Source organism: Anabrus simplex, chromosome 12 (genome assembly GCF_040414725.1).
Source record: "Anabrus simplex isolate iqAnaSimp1 chromosome 12, ASM4041472v1, whole genome shotgun sequence".
NCBI lineage: Eukaryota > Metazoa > Arthropoda > Insecta > Orthoptera > Tettigoniidae > Anabrus > Anabrus simplex.
In genome coordinates, this window is record NC_090276.1 from 14,211,495 (window position 1) to 14,235,000 (window position 23,506).

The 23,506-nt window shown below is 40.3% G+C and overlaps 1 protein-coding gene across 1 annotated transcript in view; it reads left to right on the forward strand.

Annotated features, from left to right (window-relative positions):
- Nucleotides 1–23,506, forward strand: part of LOC136884405 (nephrocan) — a 166,311-nt gene that overhangs the window by 2,907 nt on the left and 139,898 nt on the right. The window contains exons 2-3 of the mRNA XM_067156541.2: nucleotides 6,442–6,551; nucleotides 12,435–12,606. Of these exons, the coding sequence (XP_067012642.2) occupies nucleotides 6,525–6,551; nucleotides 12,435–12,606 (199 nt within the window). The 5' untranslated portion in view covers nucleotides 6,442–6,524. The remainder of the gene's footprint in view (nucleotides 1–6,441; nucleotides 6,552–12,434; nucleotides 12,607–23,506) is intronic.

Sequence of the window (23,506 nt, forward strand, 5' to 3'; positions counted from 1 at the left end):
CACATACAATATTAATATGGAGCTGAGCTGTTACACATACAATATTAATATGGGAGCTGAGCTGTTACACATACAATATTAATATGGAGCTGAGCTGTTACACATACAATATTAATATGGAGCTGAGCTGTTACACATACAATATTAAGATGGGACCTGAGCTGTTACACATACAATATTAATATGGAGCTGAGCTGTTACACATACAATATTAATATGGAGCTGAGCTGTTACACATACAATATTAATATGGAGTTGAGCTGTTACACATACAATATTAATATGGAGCTGAGCTGTTACACATACAATATTAATATGGGAGCTGAGCTGTTACACATACAATATTAATATGGAGCTGAGCTGTTACACATACAATATTAATATGGAGTTGAGCTGTTACACATACAATATTAATATGGAGCTGAGCTGTTACACATACAATATTAATATGGAGTTGAGCTGTTACACATACAATATTAATATGGAGCTGAGCTGTTACACATACAATATTAATATGGAGCTGAGCTGTTACACATACAATATTAATATGGAGTTGAGCTGTTACACATACAATATTAATATGGAGCTGAGCTGTTACACATACAATATTAATATGGAGCTGAGCTGTTACACATACAATATTAAGATGGGAGCTGAGGTCTGTTTGATTTTTAGAAAAATTTCCACACTGAACGTAGTTTTAAGGGCTTAAGCACTCGTAGAGGTGCTTAAGTGAAACAATACATTGACTCACATTAGCGCTCGTAGTGGTAGAAAAGGGCAAACTGCTAATCTAATCGACAGGATAACGATGATAAAGGTAAGGATTGTAATGTTTAGGAATAAATAAGGAATATATTCTCATACTTTAATATATTTTATTTACCTAAAATTCGTAGCTCATTTTCGAGGATGTTTTCAAAGTTGAGTTACTTTCCTCAAGGGCTAGGACTGGCTGAAAAGAGCGAAAGTTACGTTATGGCCACTTATAGCATGAAGGAAGAGAATGTTTTGAACAATTTCCTTGTAGTTATTGCAGTACAATTCTTCAACCAATTTATCTCTCCCTGGTTTTCGAAAATATATTTTGTCTGAACTAAAGCAGCTTGAAGAATTAAAACGTCCATGTGGTGCACCCACATCATTTTACTGAGAAGGAAATGGTGTGGCTGTGTAGACTGTAACCACATCCGCATCTTTTATTTCCTCCCTTGTTATCTGTGAGCTAGCTCAAATGCAATTGTTCAAAGCCTATAAATAAAGCGTGATATGTTCTTTTATATTTCTGCCCCCAATATTCATGTGACAAACACGAATACATGTTGTCATCAAAGACAACCTCAGCAGAAGTATGAATTATTATTGAACACCGAGTCGTGACGGATATGTTGCGATATTTGATGAAAAGACATCGTGTTTTCAATTTTAACCTTAACAATCCCCCAGTTCTTCCTCTTTCAAATCCCCTTACCATTCTTCCCTAACGCCTGTTTTAAAGCTTTAAATTCCGAATTTAAAGGGTAGGGGCACGACGTATATAGATCAACGTTACCAGACGTATTGGCTTCGAAGTTCTTTCGGACTACCATTTCAATAATCCCCCTGGAATATATTTGTCTTGTAGTAGGCCTACGCTGCGCATAAGATGAGGCAAATTTCTGAGAGAGTAACTTGCAGTCTAGAGCAGTTTTACCAATGTCAGAACTCTCCCAGTTTTCATTGTGAGGTCAAGTTAAAGAACATATCCAAAAGTTAAAACTATCCACTCGATTAATATAGAAATTCTGTAAGAGAATATTATTTTTTGTCCACTGTGGTTTAAAGTTAATACTGTTGATTTATGATAAGGCCCAGCTGAGTAGCCCAGATGGTAGTTCGCTGGCTTTCTGAGCCCAACTTGGCATGTCCGATCCTGGCTCAGTGCGGTGGAATTTGAAGGTGCTCAAACACGTCAGCTTCGTGTCCATAGGTTTAATGGCCCGTAAAAGAACTACTACGGGACTAAATTCCGGCACCTCGGCATCTCCTAAAACCGTAAAGTAGTTAGTGGGACGTAACAAAATAACATTATTATTTATTTACAACAAAATAATGCAAATAAATGAGGTATAGTCATTGAAATTATTTTTTTTAAAATTTACATACGCATGGCTTTTAGTGCCTGGAGTGTCCAAGGACATGTAGGGTTCCCCTGGTGAAGGTGTGTCTGTTTGACTCCCACAGATGCCCTGCGCGTCTGAGTGCTAGATGATTATGATGGGGATAGGGAGAGGGCTGTGTGCCCTCTCCTGCTGAATAACACAAAGAGGTCTCCTCCAGCTTAACGTCGCCATCTGACGAACTAATCACCATCAACAGCGTCAATATTATAATAAATATTCTTTTTCCACCAATGGGACTCAAACCGTTTCTTAACAATTTGATTTATGTCGCACCAACACAGATAGGCCTTATGGCAACAACGAGATAGGAAAGGTCTGGGAGTGCAAATGGAAGCAACCGTGGCCTTAATTAAGGTACATACCCGGTATTCGCGTAGTGTGAAAATAGGAAACCACGGAAAACCATCTTCAGGGCTGCCGATAGTGGGGTTCGAACCCACTATCTCTCGGATGCAAGCTTACAGCTGCGCGCCGGTTACCGCACGGCCAACTCGCCCAGTCATTTGCAGAGATATTTGCTAAATAAAGTAATGATATAGAGTCCGGATTATTATGCATTAATAGGTTAGGTTGCAAAATTACTGAAGGGAGTAGCAAGTATAGTCTACCTTCACAACCATTGTGCTATGAGGATTGCAGAGACATTAGGGGTACGTTCCATCAGAACCCCTATATTTATGTTACTCTTGCTACATTGTGGAAGAGCGGGTGGCCGACACTTCCTAACAACCAAATTAGTTTGCAGTCTAAGCTGTTACTGCATAAAAATCCGGGTTTTAGAATTTGAAAACATTTTCGGGCCCCTTATCCCTTCATTTGAGGACATTACTTAATTTTACGTTTTTCGTAGTATGGTGACACCTACTTTATCTGATATCAAATGTTTTCAGCATGAATATAAAATCTGAAAAATATTAAACGGTGGCGGCTGAATGAAAGTTTGAAGTTACACCAAAATTTCGAGGGCTAACCTCTTAACATAAAGTTCTATTAATTTGTTCGAAAGTTACGTTTTAGAAAATTAAAATTACATTAGTAGAGATTAGAAAATCTTCCTCTTCCTTCCGATAGCTTTCAAAGACTATCACTTCGGATATTTAAGCGAATAATACCCGCATATATTTTTTCAAAAATTGACGCATGAAATTGGGGTTGCGGGTTTTATATGCGTCAATGTTGACATTTTTTCAGAATGAACCTTCCTAAATTCAGCGTGCGGGGATTATTCGCGTAAATACGCTAAGTATGACTGCCATTGCCTCGAGTTGCTGGATTACTGAAAAACCTAAGACAAGAACTACCGCTGCATGGGAGGAAGGACGGAAGGAAACGCTGAATACTGGGCTGGTACGTAGAAGGGTACAGCTGAAGGATTTTTAACAGCTTTTTCCATAACGGATTGGCAGGAGCAGTGTTGAGAGGTCTCCCGAAATTTCAGGAGATCTTCCGAATTTTTTGCAACACACCAGAAAACCCCAACAAATCTTTTTCAGAACTGCTGATTGTCAGTTACGCCACTACTGTACTCAGCTAACGATATAGACACCTTACCTCCAAGCATTCTAAAACAATTATATACAATTTGCAATTAAAAGATTAAAACCCTATTTGGGATTTTGGCCCGAGGTGACTAGATAGAGAGAAATTTTAAATTACGAAGATTTCAAACTGAAACAGTTTAGAAAATTTCAATGAGTGCAAGTGTGTGCCTCCAGATCATTTTGATTTTTGGGCCAGTAAATTTAACCTGTTGTTTTTCACAAAAGCCCGGTAGAATGGGTATTTGATACCCCTGTAAAATTCAATATAGAGTACAGGTGCCGAAAAACTCTTTCCTCGTCTCACTGCATGACGTTTCATCGATGACATCACACGTGAGGTACTTCCCCGCATTCATTCTGCTGATCCCCTTGTGGCAATACTTTCAGGCCAGAAATACATGAAACAGTATTATAGATTGCTAGGTTGTAGCACGAGTACTGACGTTGGTAGAACACAGAAGAATGGTGTAATTGTGGACAGAATAGCACTTGCTCAAGATCCACACACAAGGTCACTACACTTTTGTTGGTTTTGCTATTATCAGAATCAGCTGCAAGTGTTGTGTATGCTACTTCAGTCCCAGTGTGGTGAATTGTGCTTTCAATTTCAATTTGTTTACATTCATATTAGGCTGCAGTCATATGAATGAACAATCTGCCACAGTATGAACAGGAATCAGACCTAGGAATTCCAAATTTCAATTGAAAAATCACTTCCAAAAGTGTCCTTATATGTGCCTTCAGTGACATTAACATTAGGGTATTTCTCTCGAAAAAGTTCATACTTTTTCCTCACATTCAGTTGTGAACTTAAGAAACAGATTGTACTCTATGCCTGGAATAGTGACTTTCTTGTTTTGAAAATGATTCAATACGTCTTTTTTTCTAATTTTTTGTCAAAATCAGGAATTCCGTTTGGTCTGTTGGAATGCTTTCCTCTTTTTTCCTGAAGAGACAAGTTGGCTTTCTTTCTTCAATCAAGATTTGAACTCTACGGGTTGTAATACTATATCCATTGCACAAAGTCCTCTGAAAAACCAGTACCTTACCATTTTCCAGAAGTGAGCAGTAAAGAACTGAACACAGGCAACGGGTAGTCTGCCTCTTTACTTCCCCTACTTCAATGCATTGGAGAGCCAAAAATATTGTTTGGTTATCATAATTACTGTAAGCCTGTAAAACTTCTTGAACAACTTAATTTTACTATTCGCAGGTAAATTTCCGCACGAAAACTTGCAGTGGCAAACGTGTTGCTAAAAATAAAATAAAAACTCCATTAAATCAGAATAAATTAGGCTTACATTTACTTGAGGCCAATTTTTTTTTGTTCACGAATATGACATCATACAATCTGTACTATCTTACTGCAACATCAGCTACATAACCTAAACATATTAATGTGCCTATATTTCAAAATAAAATTGCTCTATAATCATTGCTAGAGCCCGGATTATTATGCATTAATAGGTTAGATTGCAAAATTACTGAAGGGAGTAGCAAGTATAGTCTACCTTCACAACCACTGTGCTCTGGGGATTGCATAGACATTAGGGGTACGGCCCATCAGAACCCCTATAATTTATGTTACTCTTACTACATTATGGAAGAACGGGTGGCCGACACTTCCTACTAACCTAATTAATTTGCAATCTAACCTGTTACTGCATAAAAATCCGGGCTTTAAACATTACATTGTTCCGGAAGTCCATCAGGCTTATATAAGAATGGATTATAAATATTTTACATAGGTAACTTCAATACTGACCGATCAGTTAATACACTTTAAGCATTATATGGATCGGTATCAGTTACCACGTTGTTCTACTTACCGCACTTGGTGGTCGTTTTCCGGAAACAGGTTGCTTATGTTTCGAGATATATGCGCATCCGCTGTCTTTCAGTGCCTTTCGTCTGTATTATTTCCTGCAAGAAGAAAGTTTCCCATCGCATGCAGGACCAGTGTTGCCAACTCAGCGGATTTTCCGCCAAATTTGGCAGATTTTAAAATGGAACAGCGGATAAATTTTCCATTTAGCGGATTTTTTGACGTATTTTCAAACTTCTTTTAGCGATTTTCAGCGGTAACAACATCACCTTTCATCACCAGGAGAGGAAAAAAAATAGAACTTAGCCATCATCATCATCATCTGTTTACCCTCCAGGTTCGGCTTTTTCCCTCGGACTCAGCGAGGGATCCCACCTCTACCGCCTCAAGGGCAGTGTCCTGGAGCTTCAGACTATTGGTGGGGGGATACAACTGGAGAGTATGACCAGTACCTCGCCCGGGCGGCCTCACATGCTATGGTGAACAGGGGCCTTGTAGGGGGATGGGAAGATTGGAAGGGATAGGCAAGGAAGAGGGAAGGAAGCGGCCGTGGCCTTAAGTTAGGTACCATCCCGGCATTCGCCTGGAGGAGAAGTGGGAAACCACGGAAAACCACTTCGAGGATGGCTGAGGTGGGAATCGAACCCACCTCTACTCAGTTGACCTCCCGAGGCTGAGTGGACCCCGTTCCAGCCCTCGTACCACTTTTCAAATTTCGTGGCAGAGCCGGGAATCGAACCCGGACCTCCGGGGGTGGCAGCTAATCACGCTAACCACTACACCACAGAGGCGGACGCTTGCAAACTTAATGTTGAAATTGTATTACTTTTCTACTATGTTTACCACATTTTCTTTAAAAATAGTATGTCAAAAATTTATCTCTGCTAATGATTTCTCTGTTTCTTGATTTTAGATTGCGCTCAACTGCAATTAAGACAATAAGAAAAGACGTATTAGAAGGCGTTACTCCAGTGAGAAATTCTCTCTCACGAAGACATGAATATCTCTACGAGTGCTCTGGTGGTAAGTTAAAATATTACAGTTCCAATTAGTGTAGTTTCGGATGTATTATTTGACTGAGATGGTATCTGGCCATCATATTCCCATAATGTACCTCAAACATTTATTTATAAAAGTCCATAACCTTCTGGTTATATCTTTGGTCAAGGACCAAGGGACCAAGGGGATGTTTTCATTCCCCTCCCCGAAGGGGAGGGGCGGGCCACCTAGAAGGTAACGCCTTCTCTCTGGCCAGGAGATTCAGCGGGGTTTGGGGATTTAATTGGTTAAATGAGAGAGAGGGAGGGTGCTTTTATTTGGTGATGTGGGGGATTGGCCTCTTGGCTAAGGGTGCAGCATCTGCTCTTTTGCTTTTTATTGGTTCTTGTTACAATGGTTTACAATTTTGGAAGATTACAGTACAGATTTACAAATTTTGGATGATTACAGTATTGGTTTACAAGTTACACAGATTTTAATTAATAGTATTGTTGTTGGAAAGGAGAAGGTGAATGGTTTGTTGATAGAAGGAGGTGATGTTAACAAGGGAAGTGAGTAGTAGGACGAGAAGGTTAGAGTTAGTAGGTGGGCTGCGATGGTGGGGGAGGCGGGGTTGGTTCCGGGGTGGGTTGGTGTTAGGGCGGGTGGATGGTTGAGGGTTAGAGCGAGAGGGTTCCACCCGGTGCTGTTTTCCGAAGAGCTGAATCCCTTGCTGTATTAGTCTTTGAGCATCTTCGGGTTGGTGGAGAAGGAGCCGCACCATGTAGGTGGGCCCGGCCGTGTTGTGGATCCTGGCTGCTTTCTTCAGGTTGAGTCCCGATCGCTGAAGTTCCTGTGTGATGATTTCCTGTGGAATGGCTGGATTGATTCCTCTAATAACGCAACTGGCAATGGACTGAGGCGCTGGTGGTGGTGGTGTCGGCGGAGTTGCTTCGTTGGACTCGGGAGCTGGTGGTGGTGTTGCTCTTCTAGTTTCCATGGTGACGCTGGTGGCGTCTTCTTCTTCGGGCTGTAGGTTTACTGGATCAGGCTGCTTGGTGGGTTGAGGGGACATCATTATGGGTGAGGAGTGTGTCATCACTGTGGAAGTTATGGGAGTGGTGGGGCGGAGGGGAGAGGTAGCAATGGTGGTGGTGATAGTGGTAGTTGTGGTGGTGTGCGGATAGGTCAACGGATAGCGTGGAGGGGTGTATGGAGGTGGTGGCCGTGGTAATGGAGGTTGGAGTTGCTGGGGTGGCTGGGCTCTCGGGATCGGTTCGAAGTCATTTTCCATGTAGGCTGGGCATGGTTCTGCGTAGTGTGGTCTTCCATTTATGTAGATGCCCCTTCTTATGGCATTTTGGACAGCTTCTTCTGTGGGAAGTTGGATCAGGACTCGGTCGGTGGGTATAAAATCCACCAGAATACGGCTTAGGTTTAATACTGGTACTCCTTTGTTTTTGAGGTACCCGAATAAGGCGGCGTCGGTGAAGGAGTGATCTACGCCAGGAATTATGCAGTTGGGCATGTTGGAGGGAGGCCGACTTCCAGTTTGGTGTCTTGGCCTGATTATGCTTTCTTGTCACGGCTAGGGTACGAATTGGAGACTGGAGTGTTCCCTAGCCGTAGTAAAAAGTGGCATAGATCGGTTTCCGAAGTTGGAAGAGCGATCTCTTTGGTCACTTTCCACCTCTCACTTCTACACAGCAACGCCGATTTTTACATTTGAGTTGAATATCCTTAGCTTCGTTTTTATGCGAATGTGAGGGGATATCCACAGTCAGAATGGAGCATCACAACCGCCAGCCTTTATTTTCTCTTTATATACCACAGTCGTGGCGATAACGAGCCCGCAGACCCCGCAGTCTGCACACAACACAGTATTATTTGTAATATAGCGCGTTATTCCAAACTTAGGCCGTCGTAGTGCAGACCTTTCGTCAATAGGAGTACGGTAGCTATTTATGAAAGAATGCGGGTTTCCCAACCTGTTCCAATAATAACCATCCCGTGCTGCCACTCACAACAATAAACAAGGCATCTAAAGTAGTTAGCCAGTTCTGAGAACTAAGTAATCAGTGAAGAAGTGATAACAACGATCTCCTCCTTATCTGACATTAAATACTGAAGTTTCGAGCCTTTTTATTGTTCTCGTCAGTCAGTGTAGCTAAGTAGGCTTACGATGGACGGTTGACTTGTGATTACTTGGTCCTAGCAACGAGATTATTTCTTAATATTGTGACGGTCAGCGTGTTGTTTTTTTTTGCTAGGGGCTTTACGTCGCACCGACACAGATAGGTCTTATGGCGATGATGGGATAGGAAAGGCCTAGGAGTTGGAGGGAAGTGGCTGTGGCCTTAATTAAGGTACAGCCGCAGCATTTGCCTGGTGTGAAAATGGGAAACAACGGAAAACCATCTTCAGGGCTGCCGATAGTGGGATTCGAACCTACTATCTCCCGGATGCAAGTTTACAGCCACGCGCCTCTACGCGCAATCAGCGTGTTTTGGTTACTGTAGTTGGAATACGCATTTCTTGTGACCTGGCGAGTTGGCCAACCGGTTAGGGATGCGCTGCTGTGAGCTTGCATCCGCGAGATAGTGAGTTCGAGCCCCACTGTCGGCAGCCTTGAAGATGAGCATGGATTTCTGTGGCTTCCCATGTTCATACCGGGCTGTACCTTAATTAACACCCCGGACGATTCCTTCCCGCTCCTAGGCCTTTCCCATCCCATCATCATAATAAGACCTATCTGTGTCGGTGTGACGTAAACGATTTTTTTTCTGTTTCATTTCTTGTGTGTGTTCGTACCTTATAAGTGTATTATTTTTATTCCTTCGGTTTTGAAAACTAAATTATGTAATTATTATTATTATTATTATTATTATTATTATTATTATTATTATCGTTGAGTCGTTGTTGTTCATTGTAATAATATACAACCTTGCACTACGAAATAAATATTTAACTTTCTTTATCATTAAACGAGGGGCCCATTTCCAATTATTTCGGGGACACCGAGCTTCTTTGCGCCGCTGCTAACCTCACTTTTACAGCCGGATGCCCTTCCTGACGCCTAAGAGAGTGACCTTAACTTTACATCCGCTATCTTGGAGGGACTTAACTTAACGTTTTACGCGCAAGACAGCAAGCCTAACCTCATGGAGGAGCCTAACCTCAGTTTTACGGCTGGATGCCCTTCCCGACGCCAATTGCACAAGATGGTGGCTATACACAGCTCCTTATGAGACGGCTTAAGAGTGCTTGCGCAAGATGGCGGCTGCCCTTAGGAGACGGCCAAGGGCGCTTGAGCAAGATGGCTGCTATACATGGGCTCTTATGAGACTCCCTAGGGACGCTTGCGCAAGAAGGCGACTATCTACGTGCACAAGATGGCGACTATCAAATTGCACAAGATGGCTGCTATACATAGGCTCTTATGAGACGGCTTAAGGGCGCTTGCGCAAGATGGCTGCTATACATAGGCCCTTAAGAGACACCCTAGGGATTCTTGCGCAAGATGGCGACTATCTAAGTGCACAAGATGGCGACTAAACATAGTCCCTCATGAGACGGCCTAGGGGTGCTTGCGCAAGATGGTTGCTTTAATATTATTTTTGTGTTTCCAAATGTTAGTGCTGTAGACTGTGTTATTAACTGTTCAAATTTAATTTTGATAATTTTATTTATGTAGTTAAACTTTGTCCTGGACGCAATCCAGAATGTCTAGAAAGTCGTTCAGTTTTTCAATAAATATATAGAATTAGATTAAGATTATTTTATATTTGTTTAGATTTAATTAAGTTATGCTTGGTAATATACTTTCTTTCTTTCTTTCTTTCTTTCTTTCTTTCTTCCCTCCTTCCTTCCTTTCTTTCTTTCTTTCTTTCTTAATCTGCTTACCCTCCAGGGTTGGCTTTTCACTCTGACTCAACGAGGGATCCCACCTCTACCGCCTCAAGGGCAGTGTCCTGGAGCTTCAGACTGTGGGTCGGGGATACAACTGGGGAGGATGACCAGTACCTCGCCCAGGCGGCCTCATCTGCTATGCTGAACAGGGACCTTGGTGGGGGATGGAATGATTGGAAGGGATAGACAAGGATGAGGGAAGGAAGTGGACGTGGCCTTAAGTTAGGTACCATCCCGGCATTTGCCTTGAGGAGAAGTGGGAAAGCACGGAAAACCACTTCCAGCATGGCTGAGGTGGGAATCGAACCCACCTCTACTCAGTTGACCTCTCGAGGCTGAGTGGACCCCGTTCCAGCCCTCGTACCACTTTTCAAATTTCGTGGCAGAGCTGGGAATCGAACCCGGGCCTCCGGGGGTGGCAGCTAATCACACTAACCACTACACCACAGAGGCGAACCTCGGTAATATTAAGTAATAATTATTTGTAATTTCACTTTTTATCACAAAGAACGCTGCTGTAAATGGGATGAAAATTCTGTAGCAAGCAATAAATTAATTTGAATATCCATTTGATCTAGAGTCAAACCAGAATTGTTACGATTGTTTGTGCATATTTCCTTAGACTTTTTGTTATTTATCTTTAAGCCTACATCTTTAGCTCCTATTTTTAAGTCCTTCAGTTAAAGTCAGTCAATCAATCAATCAATCAATCAATCAATAAATCAATCAATCAATCAATCAATCAATCAATCAATCAATCAATCAATCAATCAATCAATCAATCCTGATCTACATTTTGGCAGTCGCTCAGGTGGCAGATTCCCTATCTGTTTGTTTTCCTAGCCCTTTCTTAAATGATTTCAAATAAAATGGAAATATATTGAACATCTCCCTTGGTAAGTTATTCCAATCCCTAACTCCCTTTCCTATAAACGAACATTTAGCCCGATTTGTCCTCTTGAATTCCAACTTTATCTTCATATTGTGATCTTTCCTACACCACTAAAACGTATTCGTCTACTAACGTCATTCCACGCCATCTCTCCGCCGACAAGTCGTAACATACCACTTAGTCGAGCAGCTCGTTTTCTTCTGTAACGCTACTCGTTTGTCGGAAATCACCCTGAACAAACCGAGGTGCTTTTCTTTGGAATTTTTCCAGTTCTTGAATCAAGTAATACTGGTGAGGGTCACATACACTGGAACATTACTCTAGTTGGGATCTTAGCAGAGACTTATAAGCCCTCTCCTTTACACCCTTACTACAACCCCTGAACACCCTCATAACCATGTGCAGAGGCCTTACCCTTTATTTACAATCATATTTATGTGATTACCCCAATGAAGACCTTTTCCTTATATTAACACCTAGGTACTTACAATTGTCCTCAACAGGAACTTTCACCCCATCAACGCAGTAATTAAAATTGAGAGAACTTTTCCTATTTGTGAAATTCATAACCTGACTTTTAACCCCGTTTATCATCATACCATTGCCTGCTGTCCACCTTACAACATTATCAAGCTCATTTCAAAAGAAATCCCTGATTTGATTGCCATGTCTCGAAAACATTCTAAAAAAGACATCCGCATAACCCAGTTCTTCCAATCGGTTATTTAATACTCACTGAATGCCACGCCTTCTATTCGTTGCCTCCCTCAACATAAACATGTTTGGCGATAGTAGACATGCCCTTTCTTGCTCCATATTTCACAGCAAAATGTTCAGACAGCTCCCCTTTATGTTGACATTGCTTGTGTAAGACGGACAATGTGTTGTGGGATTCCGAATTTTTCCCTAGCCCTCCACATTTTCCTCCGCTTGACAGAATCAAAGCCCTTCCAATAGCCTTTTCAAAATCAATGAATTGTATATACAAATTCCTCTGTGCACCGTAAGCTAAATAAATAAATAAATAAATAAATAAATAAATAAATAAATAAATAAATAAATAAATAAATAAATAAATAAATAAATAAATAAATAAATGAAATAAATACATTTTTATTCTCTTTTAGGTGGTGCTCCTAACGACGATGCTGTGTGCAATAACTTTGAGTGACGAGGTCCCTCCTCTCGCGTGCTCTGACACAGCTCAGAGAGAACTTCAGGACATTTCTCAGATCTTCAAATGTGAAACTTCTTTCGCTCCAGAGAAGGGTGTTGCAATGTGTCAAGGAGATTTTCCATGTGAGTAATTGTGACGTTGGTGACGAGTATTAGCTCTCCCCAACCATATTTCGAAACCTGCATTTGTGTTTCTTTAAAATTGTGTCAATCAGAATTATTTCAGTCTTGTATTCTACAAGTACCTTCTACGTGGCCTTGCCCACTTTATTTAATTGATACCATTTTCGTCATTGTCATCATGAGATTATGTTGCTGTAATGTTTTCTCTTGCAATCCTTAATCTTGGTCTGGTAAAATTACGGGCCCTAAGTTGATGGGCGAGTCTATGACTTTCGCTCTCCGTTCTGTGGGGCCATGCTCATTATCGGTGTGGCCCGCCATGAGTCTTGCCTTGAGTATGATGGAGGAAGGACGTGTGTTTACTCCGCTCCGGCATTTGGTTTCTGAAAACGACATGAAGCCTGGATAGATGGCTTGGTATTGAGGGCTTGCCCTCAAAAATCTTCTCAACCACTTTTCTACTGAACGTCCTCTGAGCTATTTAGTTTTCTAATAATGTGTAATGTACTTGAACCTCTATGTAAGTAACGTGTTTCTGCAGCTTCAACCAACATGTAAGTCTCTTCATAAATTCTTTTCCTTTGGCCTCTGGATTCTATCGAAGGTGGTGTACAAACTGTGTGTCTCAAGATTCCTGGTGTGTGAAAACTTCTAAAACCGTCCATCCTCATCTTCTTTGATTTTAGTTAGGGCATTCTTTAATTCGGGTTCCCTATTGTATTTTGGTAATGTCGCCTATCTATTTCTGAAAGGCGTGGGTAGTGAAATTTAAGGTTACTTCCAAAAAGAATTATGTTTTCATATTTCTTCTAATTTGTAAAGGCAAATTGGTTTATATTTATCTAACGTTTTCGGAAAGTTATGTGTAATTGGAAAGGTAACTACGCTGTTTATAAACTATAGAGCACGAGAGGTTTCACCTGAATTTCAGTGAAATGTTTTTCTGCCACCTTCTAATTCTGGTTAATTTTATTTATTCTCCTGGGTTCTTTTTAATTATGTTTTTGGGGTTTCTTTCCCTCCTGTATTTGTACCATTGTTGCTCTGGTTTGTTTTTGGTGGTTGCTATGGACGCATGGTATGTTTACGTTTCCATAGTAACCGGTTGGGTTGTTCTCTGCTGCTGTTTTATTATTATTTTCACGGGTGGGTTTCTGTCCTTACGTCGTTTTCTAATTATATGTCTTGGGTTGACTCTACATCCTGGTGGGGTATTATCTTGTTTTACTTGCCTTTTCCTTCTTTATTTCCCTTCTTATTTTTCTCTGGGAATTGTTTTATTCTACGCTCTCCCTGGGTGGTATGATTTATTACCTTTTCGGGCAGTGAGATATGTACTGATTTCTGGTGGAATCTCTGGATTGTAGTTGGTACTGTTCAAATTGATAATAATTATAATAATGAAAGAAAATTAAATTATTGGAAACTATTAAGAGTATAATTTAAGCAAAGAAATGGTCTCTGTTGAAGTGTAAACAGGTTACTAAGTCCTCAATTTCTGGGAGGTTTTTATGGAATATTTAAAGTATATTATTTTCTTTTCGTTCGGCCGAACATTTTATATTTTAACCCCACCCTTGCGTTTTATGTAGATTATAGTTTCTTTTCAAGGGCGTTCATCTATTCATTTTATACTAATTATGACTACTTTTACCCTTATTTATTAAATAAAATATTTGGTATCTTGTTCTCAAAGAACATCTTGTTTTCTTTAGTAGTGTTGAAACAACTTATTGCCATACCAAGGGTAGTTTTCGGTTCATGGTCTCTGGGTAACTGTTGGGTAAACCTATGTAACGGTAAGTGTTTAACATTAATGATTTTGGTGTCTATTGACTTAATTTTCTTGTCCATGTTTAACTTCTACTGCTGATAGTCGGTAAGGCGGTAGAGTTAATTGGTAGCAGCTCTGTGGTTATTTTATTTGGGTGTTGTGGGATTAATGTAGGTTTGTTGCATCCTCACTTTTGTTATCTGGTCTGTTACCCCCAAACAGACCCAAGTGTCTGTGCTGATAGTTTATTATTTTGAGTGCCGACTGCTCTTATCTACTGTAGGTTGATTGCACCCTTCCTGGGTTTTATTTTAATGGTATGGTATTAAGTTGTTGAAAGACTATCTGAGGCAAAAACAAAACAAATATTGTGATATAAAATTGTAAAAAAGAGTGCAGTGATCTTGTCTAATATCTTATTTGTTTGTTTCATGTATCTGCCATTTGGAGTCCCCTGTTTTACTTCGTTTGCACTTATACTGAGCTGTATGATTATCCAATGTGCTGATTATGATTTTGAAACCCTTCTGGTTACTGTGTGGTGCTCGCAGCCTCTCTGCTTGGATGTTTTGAGGTGACCTGTAAATTTTCTTCCTTATTCTCGGCGGATTTGGTGAGTGATTGCATTTAATTATTTATCCTGGATTGTTGGAAGTTGTAATTATTGAACAACTTGTAGTTGAGTATGACTTGGTTGACTCAGGGTTACATGTGTACTACCGTTGGCTACATGTGCTGTATTATGTGTACTGGCGGTCAACCTTGTATTTTTACTGCCTTCCTGCGTACTGTGGTTGCGATTTCGGTGTGGATTAATTTGGTTTTATCTGGAAGAGCTTTTCTGATCTTTACCTTTAAGTGGAGTTTACTTGGTTGCTTGTTGGTGAGTGATAGTGTATCACCTGGGAGCATTTAATTGTGTTATTAGTTCTGGCTTTGCTTTTGGCTCCCAGCCTTAATGTTGTTATTTATCATTACTATCATATTTCTGGTATTGTGCTTCGGTGGTGTACATGCTAATTGTTAATTTATCTTCTTCTAAATTATATTTTCAACTGCGTTAGCTCTGGTGTGTGATACCGATAAGTTAACCTAACCTCTAGGCATGTCCAATTATGGCTAATTATATGTGTAAACGGTTATGTGCTGAAGTATACGGTGATGTGTTATGCCCTATCATTGTTGTGAACTAAGACCTGGTATTTTGGCGTTGATGGTTGTATGTGCCTTCCATTTAATTGGTGCTGTGTGGATATATTTATTTGCCCTTACTAACTTATGGCTAACCTCTGTCGTTTCCATGCCAGTAACCGTTCGTTGCTGTCAGTAGCTGATAATCTAGTGGGGAACATCATGGTATCTTGAAATTAATCTAGCCTGTGATGCTTCTGTGCTCTTTAGTTGGTTTTTAATTTGGAAATTGTTTAACCTTACTTGACTATTATTATTTCTTTAATTTCGATTTAAGCTACTAACTTCTGTAGTGTGGTGAACTTGCAGTGTGCCGTTATATATCCATCCTTGTATGATCATGACTGGGTTATTTCACCAATTTTTAGTAACTTGTTCTCATCCTTGTGTGGAATTTGGTATATTGAATCTGCCTATATGATGTGCCTCAATCATTACCGAGCTTTGGTGTGTTTCTGCTTTGACTGAGTGCTGTGTGTTGTCGGTTTGTGTGTCCTTTCATTTCATCATCCCACCTGTGAGTATGTATGTATGCCTGGTCTTGGTTTGTGATTGGAGTTATCCTTTCTGTCAACTGTTCGTGAGGCAGTCATCAGTTATGGTTGGGCCATGTTGGCCGGTATTAGGTTGGGATAACTGGATGGCCTTGTGCCTGAGCTATTATAGTTTTAACTGGTTTTTCCCTTCCTGATTATTGGTCGGACGTGTTTAACTATTTCTGGTGTGTCGTGAACCATCTTCCTCGTGTAACCTATCAACTAGTTGAAGTACATTTATCTGGTGTCTGGGCCACTTCTAGTTTCCTACTCGTAACTTGTCTTGCTGTGTATTGATTAATCTGATTGACCTTTCCTGAACTACTGGTTTGGATTTCATCCTGCTGTAAACATTGCTTGGTAATTTGGTGTCTCTTATGCCTGATTATTCTCTCCATTTGGTATCGTGCAGTACCGTGGTAATTATAGGCCTAGAATATGTGTTGTCAAAATTTTGTTAACCTATTGGTACTTATCTAATTCCTTTGAGTTGTGGGTTCAAGTATTCTCTACCATATCTACTTGTCGGGTCTTGTGTTGTGTTGTTGATGATCCTCTGCCTGAGGGGTGGTATATGCCCTTTTGAACCTTGATTGGGATGGCTTTGGACATATGTAAGGTGGTTGTGTTGTGACGGTACCGTGGATTATTTTTGGGGAATTATTTTGGGGTGGCATGAGAACTTCACGGCATGTTGTTGAGGATGGTTGCGTTCCTTTAATCCCTTTGTGGAGCTGACACATGTCCGGTGTGGTTTGTCATGGTTGGGTTATTCCTGTTGTGTTGTATTATTTGATGTTGTTGGCACCTTGGTATGGGCAGTGTTCGTGTCTGTCTTTGATTTACCTCCGTGTTTTGTGGATATGGCCATTTCTTCATACATGAAACTACTACTCTCGGAATTAGCTTGTGGATTTTCAGTAATGTGTCTGTTTGGTATGCTCGGGTTTTTCTTTTCTGTCTTCATGTATTGCCTGTTGATCTGATGTCACCGTGTCTGTAATTTCTTCTACGGTAAAGCTCATTTTAATTTTACCTGCCACTCTATGGTGTTTAATTTTTCTCAGTGGATCTCTTGTGTCTGTTGACATTGGTGTTTATCATCTTACCGTGCTCTGGGTTGGCTACTCTGGTATGGGACGGAGTAGTGCTCCCTTGGTCGGTACTGGAATCTTCCTGCGAGTAGATTATGGGGTCTTCTGGTAGAGTACTGCCTTCTTCATGCTACTGTGAGCATTTTCCATGGACTCGCCTCGTATGCCGCCACTTATGTTTTATTTGCTTGCTCTCCTGGTGGATAGGAGAAAGTACCTGTTGGCTGTAGAGCGACAGTGTGATGGGAAAGTCACGTATTTGTAGACCGGGTAATGCCGAGACCCTATTGGGTATCCGGTGGTGTACGTTGTGTGCGTCATTGCTCGATATTTTCCATTTTGGTTTTCCGATCTGAGGTTTTAAATTTCCTTTTGATTTGATTGGTTGTCCCTTTGTGGAATGAATTGTGATTATGTTTCCATGCAGTAGGTTAGTTACCTGATTCCAGATTGTGTTCCCTCCTGTGATTCTTCTGTCCCTATTTCTGTCCTGGTAATTCCATGTTGCTTATTAGTGTTTAATGAAGTGTCTGTTCGCTTGGTGTTAGTTGGTTGATTAGTTGTTGATGACAAACCTGATTGCGCCCCCTACACCTAATAGTACTAGTGGTCTCCAACCGATCGTGCCTACTTTTCCCTTGCTATGAATTTGTTTATCTATTAAGCCTTGGATTTTTCATATTTAATACCCTATCTCTGGTACCTTGAAGTATAATTTATTAATGGCCTATTGGTAGCTTGTCCTTATTCTTATTCAACTAGGTGATGTATTCTGATGTGGGAAGTTGAACCTGTGTTCGTGAAAAATTTACTTGACCCTCTTGCCAGTGTATTTTGGAAATTGTTAACGATTGTTTCCTCTCCGTGTCGTAATCCGGTATCTGCTAAGCTCTAAACTTTAAATTTGACCCTACTTCCTTGGATTTTATCTATGTAATAACTTCTTCTCCGGGAAATATTTCCCTTGATCTATGTCATATTAACTTACGTTTATCCGGTTGTTGTAAGATGCTGTACTGTTTTTATGGTACCTGTAATCTTGGTCGTTCCACTCTGAGTATCTGGTTAGGCCGACCGTGGGATGTTGTCATTTTGGTACTGTGTTTGTGGTATCTTAAGTTGTGATTGATGCTCTTGATTGCGAGTTATTGTTTAGTGGTGATCCTAAACCTGGGTATTGGGTTGCTACCGACCCGAGTGATGAATTAATGAGTCCCGTTTGACTTGATGATATGTAACGTTCCTTGTTCCATTGCTGTATTATGGGTACTCCTTGTGCTACTTGTACTTACTCTATTGATTTCCCCCTGAAGTGTGGGCTTCTGGTGTTCTCTGTGTTTTGAGTGGTACACTTGGGCCCTGACTCAATCATGTGTAATAATCCGTGTTGATCTAAATTTTGAATTTGGATATTCTGTAGTTCATTCACCAATTGCGTCTCCTTTGCTCTCCCTTGCGCCTTTGCGTTTCCTTTATCTTTTTAAATCCTAATTGTTCTGCCATGAAACAAGATATTGCGCTCTTTTACCATGGAAACCCGATAGATAGGATTAATATTATGATGATAATCTTGAAGCCTAAAGATGGACGCATGTTGATAGGAACCTTATGATAAAGGAATGAAGATATAAACTATTGGTAATGATTTTCATGGTACGTGCTGGACCCGTGTGATGCTAAATTAAAAAGGCGTGATCCTCCTAACAATATGTAAGAACATTTGTATGCCTAGCTGGTGATTATACCCTTTTGGTTGCCTATGGTTAACAATTTAGTGTAACTAAGTAATTCAAATCTACTGAAATTTAAAACGAAAATTAACCTTCATTTGGTATAACAAAAAACCTGGAACTACAAGGATGTGTACTGTAGAACTTTCTTAAAGGAACTCTATTCAAAAGAAAAAAGATACTGATGTGTGAAAAGTAAAAAAAAAGAGGGCTAATATAAATTATGAATTTATATTTTGGCTACAAGTATGCTGAACATTTGACCTTATTTTACATTGTAAACTGTCTAAGTAATATGAGAATGGTGGTATATTATGCATGTTGCAAGTGTGGTACAAAAAATTGGTTCAGTGATCTTTCTCTCGTGTGATTGGTACTACAAAAATTTCTTGTTCGTTTGATCACTGTATGGTAAGAGCATTATGTGTGGTTTTTGGGGGGGAGGCTGTGACGTTGGTGACGAGTATTAGCTCTCCCCAACCATATTTCGAAACCTGCATTTGTGTTTCTTTAAAATTGTGTCAATCAGAATTATTTCAGTCTTGTATTCTACAAGTACCTTCTACGTGGCCTTGCCCACTTTATTTAATTGATACCATTTTCGTCATTGTCATCATGAGATTATGTTGCTGTAATGTTTTCTCTTGCAATCCTTAATCTTGGTCTGGTAAAATTACGGGCCCTAAGTTGATGGGCGAGTCTATGACTTTCGCTCTCCGTTCTGTGGGGCCATGCTCATTATCGGTGTGGCCCGCCATGAGTCTTGCCTTGAGTATGATGGAGGAAGGACGTGTGTTTACTCCGCTCCGGCATTTGGTTTCTGAAAACGACATGAAGCCTGGATAGATGGCTTGGTATTGAGGGCTTGCCCTCAAAAATCTTCTCAACCACTTTTCTACTGAACGTCCTCTGAGCTATTTAGTTTTCTAATAATGTGTAATGTACTTGAACCTCTATGTAAGTAACGTGTTTCTGCAGCTTCAACCAACATGTAAGTCTCTTCATAAATTCTTTTCCTTTGGCCTCTGGATTCTATCGAAGGTGGTGTACAAACTGTGTGTCTCAAGATTCCTGGTGTGTGAAAACTTCTAAAACCGTCCATCCTCATCTTCTTTGATTTTAGTTAGGGCATTCTTTAATTCGGGTTCCCTATTGTATTTTGGTAATGTCGCCTATCTATTTCTGAAAGGCGTGGGTAGTGAAATTTAAGGTTACTTCCAAAAAGAATTATGTTTTCATATTTCTTCTAATTTGTAAAGGCAAATTGGTTTATATTTATCTAACGTTTTCGGAAAGTTATGTGTAATTGGAAAGGTAACTACGCTGTTTATAAACTATAGAGCACGAGAGGTTTCACCTGAATTTCAGTGAAATGTTTTTCTGCCACCTTCTAATTCTGGTTAATTTTATTTATTCTCCTGGGTTCTTTTTAATTATGTTTTTGGGGTTTCTTTCCCTCCTGTATTTGTACCATTGTTGCTCTGGTTTGTTTTTGGTGGTTGCTATGGACGCATGGTATGTTTACGTTTCCATAGTAACCGGTTGGGTTGTTCTCTGCTGCTGTTTTATTATTATTTTCACGGGTGGGTTTCTGTCCTTACGTCGTTTTCTAATTATATGTCTTGGGTTGACTCTACATCCTGGTGGGGTATTATCTTGTTTTACTTGCCTTTTCCTTCTTTATTTCCCTTCTTATTTTTCTCTGGGAATTGTTTTATTCTACGCTCTCCCTGGGTGGTATGATTTATTACCTTTTCGGGCAGTGAGATATGTACTGATTTCTGGTGGAATCTCTGGATTGTAGTTGGTACTGTTCAAATTGATAATAATTATAATAATGAAAGAAAATTAAATTATTGGAAACTATTAAGAGTATAATTTAAGCAAAGAAATGGTCTCTGTTGAAGTGTAAACAGGTTACTAAGTCCTCAATTTCTGGGAGGTTTTTATGGAATATTTAAAGTATATTATTTTCTTTTCGTTCGGCCGAACATTTTATATTTTAACCCCACCCTTGCGTTTTATGTAGATTATAGTTTCTTTTCAAGGGCGTTCATCTATTCATTTTATACTAATTATGACTACTTTTACCCTTATTTATTAAATAAAATATTTGGTATCTTGTTCTCAAAGAACATCTTGTTTTCTTTAGTAGTGTTGAAACAACTTATTGCCATACCAAGGGTAGTTTTCGGTTCATGGTCTCTGGGTAACTGTTGGGTAAACCTATGTAACGGTAAGTGTTTAACATTAATGATTTTGGTGTCTATTGACTTAATTTTCTTGTCCATGTTTAACTTCTACTGCTTCTACATTGGCCGCCTGTTGCCATTACTGTCTTGATGGATGCAGTATTTTTGTATCCGTCTCTTGGTACAGGTAAGAGTAAAGTGTAGCTTCCACCGAAGTCCCAGTCTCATCCATGGCTGTGACAATATGGAAGCTGCTGGGGTATGGGTGGTGCTGAGTAATGACATTTGGAGCACAACTAGTGTCTGAGTGTTATGAAAGGTGTAGCTCATAGGGTCAGTCGTGCTGCAGTGGCACCTTCTGGTCCAGTGAGGAAAGCAATGGCAAACTACCTCACTCCTCATCTTGCCTAGTACGCCTCATTTGGGCTCTGCCATTGGTTTTTGCAGTTTCCCTATAACTGCATAGCCTTTGGTGGTGCTATTTGAGGATCAAACCAGCCTCTGGGCTGATGACCTAACAGACAGACAGTAAACAATGCAATCCTAAAAGGATACCAAAGGCTTATGTATCTCAAACAACTTTTTAAAAACTGTCATTAATATTTTGAGATGGGAGACTATAGCTGTGTTCGTGCAGCAAACCGATGATAGTTTGTGATTTTTTAAAAGGGAGCATGCGCGAATTAGGAACAGTTGGGAACGGTTTCCTATTCCTTCCTGCGCGAACGGTCATGTAGTAATAAATATTGCCGTTAAGTTTCAGCACCATTCCCAATTAATTTCGATTGGATTTGATAGATAGATAAATAGATAGATAGATAGATAGATAGATAGATAGATAGATAGATAGATAGATAGATAGATAGATTGATTGATTGATTGATTGATTGATTGATTGATTGATTGATTGATTGATTGATTGAATGGGGTTGTGTTCAGAATATTTTATCGTAAATCACTCATTTGGACTAGAGAGCAGGAACATATGCACGCAACATGCAAGGTACGAATAAAACAAGATATTTTAATGTCTCTATTACCGGTAGACCTACGTCATTTCTACGGAATTTTTACAGAATAGTACTAATAGCTCAAGCAGTGACAATAATACGATGCAAGAATGAATGAATATATACAGGATGGTGCTCCACCTCATTTCCAAGTTGATGTTCGTGACTTTCTGAACAACAGACTTCCAGATCGGTCATATCGGGATTGAATATCACGCCCTCATGTCATGGCCTCCACGCTCTCCTGACCTCCTCCTGGAACGGTTTCAAAACATTCCTGTTTGTTTATTATTTGTTGTAACATTACAAAATTATATAGACAGACAGAAAAACTCACAAAGTTTTTTAATGAGCCTACGCGTGCTCAATATGTGCTCCACGAGTGACCCTACACACATCAACTCTATAATCAAGTTTGTCCCACACCCGACGTAGCATGTCGCTGTTAAATTTGACCAAAAGCGTTCATGATGCGGGCCCGAATTTCTGTTAGATCAGCCGGTAATGGTAGCGTTAAAAACTGCGTCTTTCATATAACCCCATACGAAGAATTTGGAAGGGGTGAGGTCAGGAGAGCGTGGAGGCCATGACATGGGGGCGTGATATTCATTCCCGATATGACCGATCTGGAAGTCTGTTGTTCAGAAAGTCACGAACATCAACATGGAAATGAGGTGGAGCACCATCCTGTTGGTAGATGTGCCCTGTAATGGCTTTTCAGCGAAGAAGAAGGGACCGTAAACTTTAAATTTCGAGATGGTACAGAAAACATTGAGCTTGGGAGAGTCACGAACGTGCTGCACACCGGTACGGGGATTTTCAGTCCCCCAAATTCGTACATTGTGCCTGTTAAATTTACCACTCAGAAAAAATGCTGTCTCGGCACTGAAGACAAGGTTGTCACAAAATCCATCATCTTCCATACGCTCCTGAAAACTTGCACAAAACTCAAAACAGTTCACTTTGTCAGCCGGTGACAATGCTTGGAGCAGATGCAAACGGTAAGGACGCATCTGCAATCATTTCTTTACGACTTTCCAAACGGTCGAACGAGACATGTTCATTTCCCTGCTAGCTCGACGAGTTGACTTGTGCGGGCTACTTTCAAAACTGATTCGCACACGCTCAACCGTTTCTTCAGGCACACTAAGCCGGCCTGTTGATTTTCTTTTGCACAGACATACCGTGATTTTGAACTGTTGATACCATCGGCGAATGGAGTTGGCATTCGGTGCAATGTTGCAAAGTTTGGGTTGGGAAGAATTGAGAGAAAGAAGAAGAGCTGCTCGACTAAGTGGTATGTTCCGAGCTGTCAGCGGAGAGATGGCGTGGAATGACATTAGTAGACGAATAAGTTTGAGTGGCGTTTATAA